The sequence below is a fragment of the Lepeophtheirus salmonis genome, chromosome 6 (genome assembly GCF_016086655.4).
Source record: "Lepeophtheirus salmonis chromosome 6, UVic_Lsal_1.4, whole genome shotgun sequence".
In the NCBI taxonomy this organism is placed as follows: domain Eukaryota; kingdom Metazoa; phylum Arthropoda; class Copepoda; order Siphonostomatoida; family Caligidae; genus Lepeophtheirus; species Lepeophtheirus salmonis.
The window spans coordinates 29,033,257-29,051,230 of record NC_052136.2 but is presented as its reverse complement, the minus strand read 5'-3'; the positions used below and the strand labels follow the sequence as shown (position 1 = coordinate 29,051,230).

General features: G+C 31.0%; 1 protein-coding gene and 1 pseudogene across 1 annotated transcript; both read left to right on the top strand.

Annotated features, from left to right (window-relative positions):
* Positions 1-1,307: 1,307 nt before the first annotated feature.
* On the top strand, positions 1,308-2,735 carry LOC121119497 (THAP domain-containing protein 7-like; annotated as a pseudogene).
* A 4,537-nt stretch (positions 2,736-7,272) lies between these two features.
* LOC121119496 (putative Ras-related protein Rab-33) lies at positions 7,273-9,413 on the top strand. Its single transcript, XM_040714169.2, has 2 exons — positions 7,273-7,791; positions 8,727-9,413. The coding sequence occupies exons 1-2, from the start codon at positions 7,404-7,406 to the stop codon at positions 9,014-9,016; spliced, it is 678 nt and encodes a 225-aa protein (XP_040570103.1). The 5' UTR covers positions 7,273-7,403; the 3' UTR covers positions 9,017-9,413.
* The last annotated feature ends 8,561 nt before the right edge of the window (positions 9,414-17,974 follow it).

Here is a 17,974-nt window from a genome sequence, read left to right as displayed (position 1 = left end):
TTACTTATGCAGAAAGGACAGGAGATTCGGAATATGGTGGAAAAATGACAAAACTTCTCGTTTTTTAAAATTACATAATTAGCATCTATTAACAGTACACGTTTTGCTTTCGAACCCTGATATATATGATTCCATTTTCATTTCAGTGTTCCCTTAGCAAACTAAGAAAACATTCTTAGTCACAAGATGGCACATAGATCCTGAGTCTAGTAAACAAATTATCTTGTACATAACGTTCATACAAGGAGTTCTACTGATAGGCTGAGTCACTCACCCTTATGTAGGGAGAAGTTTATTTTTCTCCTTAAAATCCAAATGGAAAAAGCTAAGTGAGTTTGTAGAATTATGATTCTCTTGTCAGTGCATCAGAAAAAGGCTCATAATTCAAATTATCACTTCAATCAATAATATTATTGATTTAATAAATAAATTTAAATGAAAAGCGATACAAAAAAAAAAAAAAATCAATTAAAGATGACTGGACATATAATCCACAACAAATAGTTAAATTTCGAGATTTCACTTCATTTCCTTCCACTACACAAGAGATCCTAGGTTTGATTGACATTATAATAATGTTAAAACTAATATCATGATTTATATTTATTATACAAGGTATAACTTTTGACTTATTAATGGATAGAGCTATATAAATTCAAATGGTGTTGAAGCCTCCATCATTTCTCAATAAAAGTAACACTGTATCATGACTTTCATAAAATGAATGTTTTTAACTTTCCCCACAGCTAAAAGCTCCTCTCATGCAAGGACTTCGTGTTACTTTTATTCACTTTGGCCTTCGAGTACGAGAATGGGATGGATGTTCCTTAATCCAAATGGAATATGAATGTGAATAAGACAGATCCCCTATAAGTGAATAAATAATTACAATAAAGTTACTTATAAGTAGAGATGCAATTTGTGTAAGAGCGCAAGGATAAGGCGTGAGCGAGACATAAGAAAATACAGAATTAAGACTATTTTCTATTAGCTGGCTTTTGGGCCAGAAAATTTATTACTGCTATAAAGAGGGGAACCTTCATCATTTACAATGTTATTATTGCAGGGAAAATATAATAATTATATTTAAATTTTATTATGGATTTTTAAATCAATTTATACCAAAGATAGGCGATAATTATTCTTTTAGAGGGAGATGTTAACACACCCATGACTGAGTAAATAATGAACAAAAAAGAAGAAACAGTACATGCATCAACCGTTTTTCTTTTTTTAATTGCTATATCCAAGGTATATATAATGAAGTATGTTCTTCTGAAATGTTTTTGGTTTTTGTTATTGGAAAGAGCACGTGACATCTGACGTCATTAGATTTAAAATAATTGATAACATTTGAACAATTTCAAAATATAATTAATATTTATATTATCATCTTTTACTTTAAAAGTCTAGCTTCTACGACTTTCCTAATAATTTCAAAATGAACACACTGAAGAGAAATCTTTTACCTTGTGCTGCGTCAATCTGCTACTCCCCTGATGTGAACTCCGGTGAAGGTTATTCTTAACATAGATTTCCCAAAGCCAAGGACATTTGAGAAAAATGGATCCAAGCTTGTCATAGACAAGACCCATTCAATCCTGAAACTGTCAGAGTTTGTTCTAAAATTTTGAGGAAGACTGCTTTCAGAGAAATCTAAAGGCCGAACTCATGTCTAACTACGGAAGGACTTCTAGTAGCAAGGTTCGGAAAACTTTGAAGTCAAATGTTTTTCCTACTTTATAGTTGGTTCCTGAAAGCTCTATTCGAGCTGCGTAGACAGAGAAATCAAATATTAAAAGGACAAAAAGGTAATTAGATAGAATAAATAACTATATGCAAAAGAAATTAAGCATATCTATTTTGTACATATTCATGCCCATCCTCATATTTATCCTAGGCTCTCCTCCAGGAACACAAAAAAATTTGTCAATGAACTTCTCACTACTCCAAAGCAAGGAAGTTTGAAAGTTGATAAGCATACATGTAGAATGCTCTGATGCTATGGAAGTATCATTTGGATATTGAAAGGCTTCTTTGGATGTCCCCTTGGGGACTATTGAAGAGCATGTAATATCACAACAAAACATAAATGTGTCAGTACAGACAGATATGTATAATGAACAGCTTCTTCAATTGAGGGAAGGAAAAGAAAAGACTTCGCATGAAATAGACTTGGGAAAAAAAATTATTTCTTTTCAAAGAGTCAGTTTGACCAAAAATGCATCCAAAAGAAGTGAATGTAAAGCCTATAAATGTAAATTAAGAACAATATAATCACCAAGTCAAGTCATTGCTTTAATGAATGAGAATGTTAACGCCAGACCTAAAAAATGGACGGAGAAAGATATTCAGAGGTCTCTCATTCTGAGATCAATGACTGGAGGAAAAGCCTATAAATATCTTCAGAAGAAATTCCCCCTTCCCTTGCCAGCTTTATCCACATTAAGGAAATGGATTTCCAAATTTAAATGTGGTCCTGGAATTCAATACTAACTTTTGGACATTTTAAATAAACAAATGGATGGTAAATATAGGAATACATTATTGTTATGGTTAATTATACTTAATAATGTCGGATTGTTTTCCTTTTTAGAGCTCTCTAAAAATGTATGTCCATTTAAGCCGTGTTTGAGTGTTGTCTTTCGATGAAATGGACTTGAAACGAAGTTATGACTAAGCTCGATCTTTTGATTAAGTCTTTGCCCCGAACAAGAAGATTCTTGGAATATGCCTGTTTATTTTGATTTTGACAAAGCAATGACTATTGAAAATCTATTCGGTATTATTAAAAAAATAGAATAAAACGGAACATCTGTAAATAGTGGCCATGGTATCTGGCATGGGTCCCTAAAATGTGGGATTGGGAATATCCGAAGAATCTCCTTACTGTCGGAATCCATTCAACACATCCAAAAAGTCTTGTATGATACAACTCACTTCATCAAACTATTGAGGAACAATCTCTTTGATAAAGGATTTATCTTACCGGACGGATCTACAATTACAAAAAATGATTTAACGAACTAAAAATAGCTTATAAGATTAAAGATATTCATTTAGAATGCCAAAATAGTAAATGACAACGTGTTTATCTAGCAACGCAACTATTGAACCGTACAACTGCCTCTGCGCTGCAATTCCTATTTCCTGAAAAGAAGCCTCAAGTGGATTTTATCAAAACAGTAGATTCATTGTTCGACGTCTTCAATAATAGGAAGCCTTTTGACTCCGAAATAAACTTGTGTGGATTTGGTAATCATATGAAGGAACAGGAAGATGCTCTTAAAAAGATGAAAGAGACAATTAAATGTATCCGGGGAATTGGCAAAGGAAAGTAAATTATTCCTTTCCAGCGTAGAATTTTTATTTCCATTGCCTCTTTGGAAAACTTATTCAATGACCTGAAGAAAACATCTAGAATCAAATGTATATTTACATCTAAGTTAAATCAAGATATTGTTGATTGTATCAATAGACTAAGACTAGTTGTTCTTGGCCAAGCCGACCGACTTCATATTGGGTCAACCTCAGTTCGAATAGAAAAGGTAGAAACCTCATCAATGGATAACTTTCTTGGTTGTTTAATTAAGGAAATAGAACCGGAAAATAAAGAAACGGAAATAGATTAGGAAGAATGAAGATGCTTCACTTTTAGCTGCCGAGTTGGCTATAAATCCGTATCTGGAATTCGAAGCACCGTCAAATTCTTCCTCCTCGGCCCATGACTGTAGACTTCAAGGATTGGGTTATATCACTGGATAATTGGCCTAGAAGTTTTCTTCAAAATATCCTGAAATCGGTTTCAAAACTACAGATGATCCTTTTTATAATTCAGATATGACACCGTGGATATCAGCATTATTCAAAGGAGGACTGACAAAACCTACAAATTCCTTCCTCACTCAGATAAAAAAATTTGACACAATCTTTGAAGCATATCATTGACATGAAATATAAAGACAACCTAATGTTATTGAGACTTTAATATCAATTCTTCAAAGTTCAGCTCCAGATTTCCACCAAGGTATTATTAGAAAGTACGCTCGTCTAAGAACATTGATAGAAATTAAGGCCCTGAATATTAGTATAAATTATCAAAAAAGTCATGAAATTTGTAGAAAATTAAAGAAATTATCCCAGAATATTAATTTTTTTTTGTTATAACAAAAACCCTTTAATTCGTAAAACTCTGTATGACTCTCTTTGTTAGGAAATGATATTAATAAAATTACTTTAATTTAATTTGATCTTTTTTTTTATTTCCAAAAATTAGAATAACTAATATCCACGAACACCGAAGTATAAATTCATAAAGGAGATAAAAATTCATAAATTGGCCTATTACCTATATAAACTTTGGTAATCTAGGCTTGGAGATCCTCAGAACTCTCAATTATCTTCCGATGAAAAAATTAATCCTTCTGCTAAATAACGGTCCGACTCGTTAAAATTATATTTACCCTTGTCGCTACTATCGTAAATTATGATAATTATTACATCTACAGATGGATATATAATTCCTTACATCCCATAATTCTTGCAAAACGTCAGCCTACTAGTAGTATACTATAATTAATATTTTAAATCCAATGACGTCACAATCCATGCACGACCATATTTCTTGTGGGCTCAAGTTCAGAAGAACATACCTGATTATATATACCTTGGCTATACCTACTGGAATATTCCCGTCTCATGTTCTAGAGAAGCTTCATAATAAAATTCACCAGGAAATCCTTTAGTTTATACATTCAAGTTGAGCAAGGAAGTTTGTCTCATTTCATTCGGGACTTATCCTTTCTACGGCCAAAACTAAATATAGGGTGCTTGGCGCTCTCCTATTCCTAAGAAACAACTTCAAGGCTGCATCATTAAATAATTCATGCACGAATTTGCTGTGGTCTCTTCAGAGGTGAAGAAATTGAATGAAGTTTCTTAGGTTAAATTGGAAGTTGGTACAGCTCAATACTGGTCTGCAAAGAGAATGCTCGTTTTTTTAGACAGAAAAAAAGAACAAAGGACATTCCCGGACTACAGATGACAGACTGGGATTGGACCTCCAAGAGGGGGCTAGAGAATAGGCCGTTAATCCAAATTGATGAAAGATATATATATATATGCATATTCATAATAAATTAAAAGAAATAAAGTCTATAAATTATGCATGAATTTTTGTTCCTTCTTTCCAATATTTTTGGAGTAAATCTATTAGTTGCTTTTAAGTTTTAGATTAATTTATGGGATGATACTCACTTTACACATGTATCTCCATCAGAAAGGATCGTTTCATAAAGTATCCAACTAATGTATAATGTACGAGATGTAAAACTCATCAATCTCCAATGATAATAAAAAAATAATTTAAAAAATATATAGAGAAGTGTCAAAATTATTACTGTAAATAGATGTATTAATGTATCCCACCTTATCGGTAATGATAGCTTCCTAGCGGCGGCAGAAGGCCTCACATCCTAGCGCATAGAGTCATCTGTCATGGCGTCCCAGTGTTGGCTGACAGTGGCATTGAGGGCCTCGGCGTTAGGATCAAGGACATTGCAGGCCTTCCCTGGACATTCTCACAAAAGGTGTTGTCGAAAGGGTTACCATCATGGCTCTAGGGTGTCAAAAGTGTCGAAAAAGAGTTTAAAAAACTCAAACGACTCATTCAAAAGAGTCTTGCAATGGAGGAGATGGATTTCTTTCATGGCTGATGTCAAAAGTGGTCTCTCCACCCTCACAAGGCTCGTTCAACCCACTTTTATATTGCACTCTGGAGAGTCTGGTGCGAAACCCCGAGATTTCTTGAGGGGATTGGCCTGAGCTTTTTTTTTTTTTTTTTTAATTCTTGGGGGTCTAGATTGGCCTTATTGACAGAGCCCTTCTTTCTCTCCAACATTTTAGACTTTCTGATGGCGTACACGTTCGTCTTGGAGACGCTCAAATGCTCGGAGTGCGAGAATGGAAATTCGTCGATCCTTTTCAAATGTCATTTTCTCGACTTGTACGTAAGCTGAAGTCAGGTTTTTTTTTGTTGTAATTAATTGCTTATGCTTCAATATATCGAAGTATGAGTTAATTTCAACCACTCAACCATAATTGATTATTGAATTAGTAATTGTTCAGATTTCAATGTACTACCCGGTCAGTTATATTTTTTGAATTGCTGAAAAGATACTCAAAAACTAAAAACAAGCAAAAACTAGTTAGTAAATCTTAACTTTATTTTAAATAGTGAAATATAGGACCAAAAGCTACAAATTTTATTAATGCAACAAAAAATGCTTACAGCACAAGTACTTCAATATTACAACCCTTAAAACATTTCTTGCCGTATGATTTCCCTTGAAATCAACTCTATATTACTTCCAATTACTTCAATATGTCGAATATTAGTTGAATTAGAGTTTATTAATATACAATATTTGTTAAATTAAAGTGAGATGGAGATAAGTTGCTCCCTTCAGAAATTCACTACATATGTTAGTTATGATTTTATTTATCTTGTAAATATTTTTTGTTTTCTACTCAATTAATAGTAATTTATCCATCATTTACTATTATTTATTGGAGGAGCGATGAAAATGAGAAGAATATACCCCCATAATTATATATATGGGAGGTCTTCATATCATTTAAAATCCTTCCTATGGATAAATTTGGATCTAATCATATATCAATTGAAAAATAATAAATAATAAAATCATTCTTCAAACTATTTTAACAATCATAAACAATTAAGTAAAAATCTAATAATTACATACTATTTTTAAAGAAAAATGATGAGTAACATAGTTTTAAACATATTTAGGTGAATAAATAAGAGAAATCTGGCAATTTAACTTGTAGTTCCCCTTTAATTTTTGAGGCATTCTATTAAGTTATTATCATGATTTGCTAATAATGTCTATTTGGTAAAATAATTTGACAAAATCAAAGATTATGTACTAAGTTTTGAGATAAAGTAGATATTATTCGTCATTAAGAATAATTTGAGACATTCAGGGAGTGAAGATTTATCTTAGGAACAATAAAAATGATTTTATACTGATTAAAAAGGAGCAATTTTATTACTAAATTTTATAGGAACAGTTTAGGTATTTGGAAGCCTCTGGTTGTATTATTTTATAGAACATTTTATACAAAAATAAGCACATCTTCCGAATAGGGTTTGTATACTGTAACAACCAAACATGTCCAGCTTTATAAATATTCACGGAATAATCGTCTTAGATGTCGCAACCTCGAAAGTAAATAAATAAGAGATATCTAAAAAGAAACGTCATGTTTGGATCATTTGGTAATCACTACTGTGTCGACGTTTCTTTTATTCTAGCTGGGATTCATCATTTTTTGTTGTTGTATTACTATCATAATACTATTGACATACGTCAATTGGAACGATGTCTACACCTGCATTGGATCAAAAGCTCAAGCGTAGAACGTTCAAAGTCATTGTATTGGGTGATGCTGGTGTTGGGAAAACGTGTTTGACGTTTCGTTTTTGCTCAGGGTCCTTTCCAGATGGAGTTGATTCCACGATCGGTGTTGATTTCAGAGAAAAAAATTTGACTGTTGATGGAGAGGATATTCGGTTACAACTGTGGGACACAGCGGGTCAAGAAAGGTTTCGAAGGAGTATGATTAGTCACTATTATCGAAATGCCAATGCTGTCGTTTTTGTCTATGACATCAACTGCAAAAATAGTTTTACTCCAGGACTTGATAAGTGGATCGCAGAGTGTGAGGCTCAAGGACTTACTCCCTCGAAAATTCCTATGGTTGTTCTAGGCATGTTCTTTGTTTTTCATGCGTGGATCTGTGATTGAAAAAAGAGGATAATGAAACACCATCCTGCTTTTGAGAGTTAATTTTTACTATTCTGTGTAATTATTCTCACAGTTTTGAGAGGCTTAAATAAATTTTAACTCTTAAAATGAGATGTAGGCAGATGTGTGGACTCAAATCCTACTCAAGAAGCTAATTTAATAACTTCTACTCAATAAGACTTGCATGAAAAGTAGTTCAAGTGAAAACATATTTACTTCCAATATTGAGAAACTATTTTAAGTTAATGGAATCTTTGATAACTAGCAAGTTTGTGTGTTACATAAGAAGTAATTTTTATTCAAGTTTTCTTGACCTTTTTAACTAACATTTATCAAATTTATTTGTGTCAAATTACTTTCAAATATTTCTTTAATTCCAATGTTTCGAAGTTTCCTCAATCTTTAAACATTATATTATAAAAATAAAAAGCTTGTGCCGGGTTTATTCTAGATTGTCATCGGCATCTGAGTTATCAGACGAAACATTTATGTCCAATGTAGCCTCAGAAGCTAAAACTCTGTAATATATATAATATATAACAATTTTAGAAATGAGATGTCTTTATTCTTTAGGATGAGACAATCTAGTATGTGAGTGGATTTGATTACATTTGACTTGGAATTGAACCTAAAAGACTCGAAATTCGTCTTGCAAATGTATGTCTGTATTTTTTTTTTTTTAGAAAAGTGGATTTGATTCCAACTCTACGATTCTTTCCTTACTTAAACGATATACTTATACACAACATGGATGAATTCATAGCTGTAACATTATACGATTTTATCTAAATCACGATTTTGTTATTTGGGGGGAGGGGGTGATTTTTTGCGCTTCATTTCCCTAAAAGTTACATTTTAAAATCTTATTCAAAATACTAATAATATTGAATTCTCTAGGAAACAAGGCCGACATTCAAAAAAGTGGTTGCGTTCCGACTCTGGTAGCACAACGTTATGCCGATGAACGAGGAATGCCACACTTTGAAACTTCTGCCAAAGACGATTCTAAGTCGGATCATGTTGATGCAGTATTCATGACGCTAGCTCATAAATTAAAGCATTATCGCTCAGGTGCAATGTTTCTAAACTCTAGTTCTAGTCCAGAAAAAGCTACAGGCTCTGTACGAATCCTGTATCAAAACAAGAGTATTCAGGAGGAGCCCTATAATTGTTGTTATATTATTTGATAAATTTAGTTGTCGCATAGGCTATTTTTTTTAATAAAATTGTGATTTTTACCTTCATTAATATTTATAAATAAGAAATGTTGTTCTTATAATATTTTTGATTTTTTGTTCAAAATGTTTATGTTCATTTAAAATTTGTCACTAAAAATTGACTTTCTATTTTTATTCATATCCATTCCAAATGTCATTCTTTTTCTTTCTTATGATTTAAACAAAATTATTTGATTGGTGTTAAGTTATTTTAAATTTGAATTCTAGACAGTTTACTTAGTAGCTTTAAAAAATTTATAGCTGTGAGCCTGTAAATGTTTGTTAACTTTTTTTGTATTATTTATATATTATGATAATATTAACTTGTTATGTCCCTTTTCAAATAAAAGGTTAATTATACATCGAATCTTATAAAAATCTTTTATTATCTACATTATGTGTGCCATTAATTTTATATAGCCTTTTTGAATTGCTACTTAGATTTTAATGTGTTAAGTTTAAACTCTGTCCTATCACGCCTACTATGCACTTATTTTTCCGTAAAATCGTAAGCTTTGTGATAGGTCTTAATTATAAGAAGGATGAATAATAACCTCCCAGCTAATGTCCGGAGCTTTTGACGAATCTTTAGTTTAATGAAAACGAGGGAGGTAGGGCAGTAAGCAGACTATAGGTCAAAAACATTTTTGCCGAAGGACAATTATCCTTTGACATGAGGTTTTATTCATATTGGAAAACGCATGGATAGGCAAAAAAGCATAATAGGAAGTAGGAACAGTGATTTCCACTTCGTTACGAAACAGAAACGAACTAAAAAGACGTATCTGAAAAAAAAAAAAAAATGCAAGGATTAAAAACAAAAGTGAAAATTAACCATAGAACTAGTACATATAATGCCAATGACTAATGTGAAGCGTAAATGGATAAAATAAAATTAAGGATGCAAAAGTTTTTGAGAGATTACATTTCAAGTTTGTCGGAGCTCAAACAAAAATTAGATTTAAATCGTGTACCTACAAACATAAGAGTAGATTGCGTGGAAGATGAAGCTTGTATTAAGCTTTGGAATGATATATTTGTTAAAAAAATATCATGCATTTAATGTATAATTAAGTTTTCTATGTCCTCAACGCTTTTTTTATTATTATTAATTTAATGTATGTTCAATATGGAAAAATATAATAATTATTATGAATAGTCTACATCGAGTGATCATTGTTCAATGTACTCATGAGTTATTTCAATTGAGTTTTTTTTTGTCTGAAACACTATTTATTAGAAAAGGGGGATTAAATCAATTGATAATCCTTCCTCCATACTCACTAATAAAAGCCATCTGAGATTATGACTTAGATCTTAAAGGAATAAAAGGAAATCATAAATAAAAAAATTAGCTCTTTCTTTAACAGAATTGAATCATACTTGATAATTACTTTTGGAGGACTCTTTCAAGTTTCACCCCCAAAAAATGAAATTTTCTAAAATCTTTTACCAAACGATCCGCAATTGTATGATTGATTACTTAATTTACTAATAAGGATTTTCAATGGACGATCAGTCCCTATCACCTCGTTCATGATTCATCACTTTATAACAAGAATTAATTCTTCTCTTCTAAAATAACTATTATTTTAATGAAGAATAATTATTTGTTATATATTTTAAAGGTTCTAATAACGAGGTTGCGTCTATAGTGTCGATCCAGATGTATCGTAATGTATGAATGATCATTAATGAATAAAACTTTAAAAAAAAACAATATTATTCTCCAAAATAACACCAATTACTTTATTTATATGACATAGGTTATACAGGGTGCGTCGAAAAAATCTTTACACTTCGTTTTTGCTAAATAAATCAAGGTTTCTGTTAAAGCGATAAAATTGTACCGGTGAAATATTAAAAAAAAAAAAACTAGATCTTCCGAAGGTTAATATGTATTTCAATTAACCTTGGATCTTCTAAAGTGTTTTACATGCCAATAAAATTCCAACTGACCGTGACCAACGAATTTCGATCCGCGCACTTTTGGACGCTGGAAAAAAAACCAATGGAAGATAAGTTGTTACCATGGGTCCAGAACAACTATCTGGACATAAAATAAAATATGGCCCCCTACTACAGAGATGGCAACCCATTGGACTTCAATTTTTAGGTGCATGTTGTAACTAAGGCCTGCACCGTACGTCACCCAAATATCAACAACTTTAAGGACACCGTCAATCAGCACTGGGATGGTATGTCTGAGGACTGCATCTGCAATGACTGCAAGGCCTTCCGTTACTGCCTGGAAGACATCATTGCTGCCAAGGAGGGAGGGGGCTACATTGATGATTAGGGTAGCCAAGACATCATATCAGTTATTTTTATTTTATTGGCATACCCTATTACAACTGGTTGCTGAAATACCTCTTGATAAAGTTCTAGATTGAAAATTTAAAGATTTTATCGGCGCACCCGGTATAGTATACGAACAATACCTATTTATAATGTTATCATTTTATATGGGAGTTAAAGTTTTCAATCGCATATATAAAAAAAACTAATTTATCATTTTTTGGCCAAATGGTTCTTCAGCAAAAATGCATTGACCAATAGTCCTAGAACCGTATGTTGGATCGTGTTGTTCAAAAAATTGGTAAAACTGTATCAAAAGTCATGGTACTCTAGAAATTCATTTCTTCTAGGGGAAGATTTAACAATGATGATTTGGTATAAGTTATTTCAAATAAATCCTACCGGTAATGTCATGAAATTAAAATAATAAGTAACTGATATTAAGATTACTGGAGCTGTAGTTTTAATAGTAGATACTAACACTGACATCAGGTAAATAAATTGCTAAGGTTTCACTGATTAGGAGAAGAAGATAATTTGATTTTGAAAGAAAAGATGGATCTTAAAGATCACAGATGAAGTTCCCGGGAAATTTCTTCTACACACATTTTTAAATATTAATCAATTTCTTGCCCCCATTAGAGAGCTTTCTATCCAGATTTTTGATTTAAGAAGTACATTTGGATTTCTGTAAACACAGGGATTACAAGAAATAAATTAAGTGATGAGAAATGAAAAATAAATGTGGCACATTTTGAGGGCTTTATAGCTGGAGTTTAAGGTTCTTGTTTTGAAACATTTTGATTTTAAATAAACTTAAGGTGTCAGGAGAGTACAAATACGTATGAAATACCATGTATGGCGTGAGTGCACGGCATGGATGGGTATGCGCGAGTCTCACACAAATTGCCTAAGGCAGTGGGAGCCCTGGTTTCAAACAGATAAAGAGTAATCTACTATTCCAAGGATTATTAGTCACTTCGTTACCTTTTCTGTATCACGCAATCTTACATTAAAAAAGAATTGGGGGGGGGGGGAAACACCCAAAAATTACATGGTCATTAACAAATTCTCCCAAATATGGAATAATTATTAGTTTATATTTGTGTTTTTGATCATAGCTTTAAAAAAGCTAGTACATTTAGAACACTTATTAGAAGAAGAACAGCAGAAATATCGACAGCTGACATCAAAATAAACGGTATATTTTTGTGCTAGCGAGGAACGCCGCGTTGTCCTTTTACTGTGAAGTATATTTAAGATATAATTAAGCCTCGAAATTAAAGGCTAGAAAATGACCCAGTTAGGTGATTATTGATTTTAATGTCCAGCTGTCCACTTAGAGTCGGTACTTTATGCAATTATACTCCTACATATTATGTAAATAATATATTAAATTATTACTTATCATATATATATATATATATTTATAGAGAATAACTTTTTAAGCGGCACCCTAGGATAAACTACGAAAAAGGTGTGATTTATAACATAGTACAAGTATTTGTAATTGAAAAAAAAAAAAAAAAAAAATACGCAATCTCATCTGCTATTGAAACCAATTACTAAAACCAAAATTAATATAAACAGTATTTTGTTGTCTACTGTCGATTTATCGACTTCTTCCCCCTTATCAGTATTTTTAATGTTATTCAGCTGAATTTAAATTAGCTTTTGTTAAACTGTGAGCAATTACTGAATAATAAATATTTAGTTGGAAAGAATTGACAAACTACCAAACTTCGTAGTGTTGTTCAATATAGTGGTACTGGGGTACTGACTCTTTTGAAATGGTACTCTACTAAGTTAGTATTGGAACCAGTTCTTACAAAAAAAAATTATATCATATACAAAATGTTCCTGCCATAATATGACATATAAGCCCCAAAATTTAATTTATAAGCTAGAAAATGAATGAAGAATGAAAATGATTATTTTAAACATCGTCAAATTTATGTGCTAGTCCCATGTTTCAAACAAAAATCCTGTGGATGCTTCTGAAAGTACACATGAGTTCCCGTTATGACATGGTGAAGATTTGATCTCAGTTTCACTGTCAAAAGTGTGAAAAAAATATTTAGGGTAAAGAATAAGGATTGAAAATTGTCTAATAAGTCTTTTCTAATGTAAAAATGTCTGTAGATTATGCTTTTTTAAGTTTTAATCCTGTATTTTGTGTGATTTAGCCAATAAATTTGAATTTGTAACTAATTTTGCCCCAAAATAACTGTTTTTGCGTGGGAAAAATGTGAAAATCCCAATTTTGTAACCCTATAGAATCTACAATGTACCTTGAAAGACTATTATTTTGTTAAAATGATGGATATTGGCATGGACTTTAAAATAAAACTGTCAGATTAGTTGTTTGTACCACAACTTTTGTGCAATGACCGTTTAAAAAATAAATCTCAAGTGACAACGGGAATAAAAAATTCATACTTTTCGATGTATGCTTGGCTTTAGGTAGCCATATGTACGATGAAAAGGTTTGAAACCACTGGCATACATCAAATAATCTATTCATAGAATCCGCAGTCTGTTTTTCTCTTTTTATTTTGACCAACCAAGTGGGTGAAGAAAAGGCTATTTTTTTTTAAAGATTGTAATAATTATAAATATGTGTGTAAAGAAAAAAAACTAGGTTTAGCGATTAGAAAAGGAATAACAATTGTTGCGTGTTCTCTTTCTTCTTTTTTGTTCAATAATTTATAAGTCGTGGTGAAAAAACATCACCTATCTTTGATGCAAATTGATTTAAAGATGCATAATAAAACAAATATAAATGAATTTAGGTATAAAGTTATAATAATATTTTGCCTCCATTAACGATATTTACAATATAGAAGGTTCCCCTCTTTATAGCAGTGATTCATTTTCTCCCTTCTAAATCATAAAACTTTGAGCTGATATTGACAAGGCTCTTAATTCACTAATACAATATGTATCGTTCCTGCCTTCTCCTTGCGCCCATATAATCCAATCTTTGGGTATATGATATACACCAGGGAGCACAATAACAGTACTCTTGTATACGCACTGCATGCTTATATGCTAAACGAATGCTTGACTACATTATTATGTCTTATACCAAAAATACCGCCACTTGGTTTTAAATTCGTACATACATCCCGATAAACTTTGCTTTATGGATAAAGATTATTCGGATAATATAAAGCAAATAGATAAGCCAAAATTATATTTAAATTTCTTTAAGACAATCATTATACGATTGTTTTAATTCAATTTTCTCATTCATTTCAAATTAATCTACTACAAATAAGATCAATTTTACTATAACAAGGTTGGGCAACAAGAAAATGGTTCGGCATGCACAGCAGATTTATTAAATAAATATTTCTCTCTTTTTTATTTCTGGTGACGTCATTAGGACGAGTCTTTGTTATTAATACTAAAAAAATTTAAAAAGTACAACTTTGTGGTTACTCGATATTTCTGAAGCGATATTTTATTAAATACAATGCCTAAAGTAAGTTTTTAAATTTCATAAGCCATTAAACCATAGACGTGACACATGTTAATAAATAACATGCCATAATATTATTAAATTTTCATATATTTTATTTAATAAGGTAACTAAGACTACAAGAGTTTGTGCAGTGGCTATTTGTAAAAACACAAGAGGCGTTTCATACCACCGATTATTGAAAGACCTTGCAAGAAGGAAGGGTTGGATTTTTTGTTTGTTGAAGAAATACGAATTGAATACTGACGAAGCCAGAACTTGTACTATCATTTTGATCCTTAGTGTTTGATAATTTATAAAATTTAAAAATGTAGTTTTGGCATTATATTTAGTTAAATACCGCTAAAGAAAAATCAAGTAACCAATTTTGTTAATAATGATATCATTTATTTAAATTTTACTTTTTAAATTTATGCAGTGTGATGAATAACCAAGGCTCGTCCTAATGACGTCACCAGAAATAGAAAGAGATATATATTTATATTTAACTATAAAATATTCTTTGCATAGAAAAACTACAATGGATTTTTGTTACCTTCTTCAAATAAAAATTAAATTTAGAATTTTTTACCTAAACTACCATTTTAGGTTATTTAAAAAAAAAAAAGAATTTTGCTCTCCCCCTTCCCCCTAAAATAATTGCATTCAATGTCTCCCCCACCCCTTTACAACTTGACAGAACCATTCCAGAATTACAGTATGTCTCAATATCCCTCGAAAACTTTTTGAAACAACAATAACTTCTGTATTATTTAAAATAAAACATTTGGAAATATTTTGTTTACACAAGAGTTTTAACAATTTCCTTATACATCAAACTTATTTTATAATATCTGAGCTACATATGGAAATGTATGAGTCCGCCGGCTCGGTTTTTGGATTTTTTCTTTTAAAAAATTAAAAAGTTTTTTTTCTTGAAAAAAAAAAGAATTAGAAAAATAAATTTTCTTAGAAAAAAACATCAGAAATTAGGTTTTATATATGAAATTTAAAAAAAAAATATTTTAAATATTCAGTTATTTTGAAAAAAAAAAAAAATACACATATACACAGCTTATCACAAAAAGTTTAATTTCAAATATTCAATTTTTGTAGAAAATGTCAAAAATCGACAGCTATTCACAAAAATTCAAATACTAAATTTTCTTGTGAAAATAAAAAAATCTTTCATTTGGGGATAGCTATAGCCCCTCTAGCCCACACCTTGCGGACGCTCCCGGTAGACGATTCAATATTTATTTTATATTTAAAATATTTACGGCTGACTGTGTAAACAATTCCAGGAGCAACAAGTAGATTACCAGAAATCCAGAGGATGTCACCCTAAGTACGTGAGATATGGGAAGGTTAAAGTATCATTGATCAGCAATGATGTTGTGGGTAGTAGAAAGTGATGAAAAAATCTTTCCTCAAAATTATGCAGATGACAAAATGGATAGCACTCTAAACAAAACTATTTTGACCCACAATGTTTATCTTGTTTACAGCAGCACCTATGGGTTTGAGAATTGGGTATGGACTCATGATATACTCCATGCCACACATTCTACACTATCCGTTATCCGTACTACCAACTTCTTCTTGCGAAGGGGTTGATTTGCATATGGACTGGTAAACCAATTCCTGGCTCTGAATTTTATCTTCAGCCAAGATCGTATGGAGTCTATTCATCAATTTTTCAAAGACGTGTTATAGTTATCTGGGATTTTCTCCAATGCTGTAGTACTCAAGTTTTTTTTTTTTTGTATTGAAGTGACAAGTACGTGGACTTTGAGTCAGAGACTTGCTGCGATTATTTAATTGATAATTACAATAATATCTGCTACCTTACTTAATTTGAGTAATTTACAATATAGATTTTACTTGTTAAAATTCGTAGCCATATTGATAGTTGGAGTTCAATAAGCCTAAAAAAAAAAAAAAAAAAAATTATAATTAAGCAAATATCAACGCTGAAGAATAAAAATGCAATTGATAATCTTATTACTTATGCAAGTGATCCTCAACTTTTATTTGAATTTTAACCAATAACTTTTGAAATAATTTTTCTACCTTGTAAAGGGGGGATTTTGATAATGCTTGATGGTGTATGTATGCTACATATTAGCCTCCGCTAATATATTATTTAATAAATGAAATGTACTTTCTATTTCAATATCTCATTTAAAAAAAATAATAGTTATTTATAAAACTAGATATAACTTAAAAAGGATATACATAGTGCTTAACATACTTGTATTACTCCAATCATGATGCATAACTGTATAAGCTTGAATACAGTTCCAAGTTTCTGCTGTTTATGCTTGAGAGATACCATGTAGTAACTTGATATTGCATGTTGTCTCTCGGAGGATATTTATTGTAAGTACATATTTTGAAATCTCACATCTTAAGAAATCAATTAACGAATTTTATGCACCTGTTTAGGCATCACAAATTTAATATAGATGCCCTATAGATGTAAAATAACTTTCAATATAAATTGAAGATCTTTGATTTAATTTGTTTTTATTTGAAAATATATTTTCACTGTTATTTAATTTGTAACATGGATATTTATTTATGTGGAATTATTATCATTTTTTTTTATGATGATGACAAAAACCCCGTAAGAACCAAGTTTCTGTAAATGTTAATCAATAAATAGAAATTAATATGTATAGTATTTGTAATCCAAATAAAGTTTTTATGTAAAAAATATAAATAATATTATCGAATGGAAACAAGCAAATAAACTTTTACACTTTTTCTTTAACTTTTAACTATCTAAATTTTCTTTCTCTCTCTTTTTTTTCATTAATTTCAAATGACACTCTGAGCTACAGGGCGAGTCTTGTAATATTATCACTATAATATAAACTATAGCATAGAAAAGTACCGTTTAAATATATATATTTAAATAAAAATAATTTAATAAATCATTATTTATTCGAAATAAAGATCGAACATTCAAAACTCACTGTTTTGGAGTAAAAAAGAAAGGAGTAGACAACAGCTGATAATTATAGCACGTCTTTGAAGAGATAATTAGTTTGAGCGCCTCATACTCGGAAAGAATGTAATGTATGAGATATTGAAGGAATTATAAGAATTGGTAAACGATCATGACCTCGGATGGAATATATTCCTTCCAAAGGAGGAGTTAG

What these genes read in the sequence shown, in the direction of transcription:
- LOC121119496 (XM_040714169.2), top strand. Translation starts at nt 7,404, where the DNA reads ATGTCTACACCTGCATTGGATCAAAAGCTCAAGCGTAGAACGTTCAAA. An exon ending in AATTCCTATGGTTGTTCTAG is followed by an intron (nt 7,792 to 8,726) that starts GCATGTTCTTTG and finishes TGAATTCTCTAG; the next exon opens with GAAACAAGGCCGACATTCAA.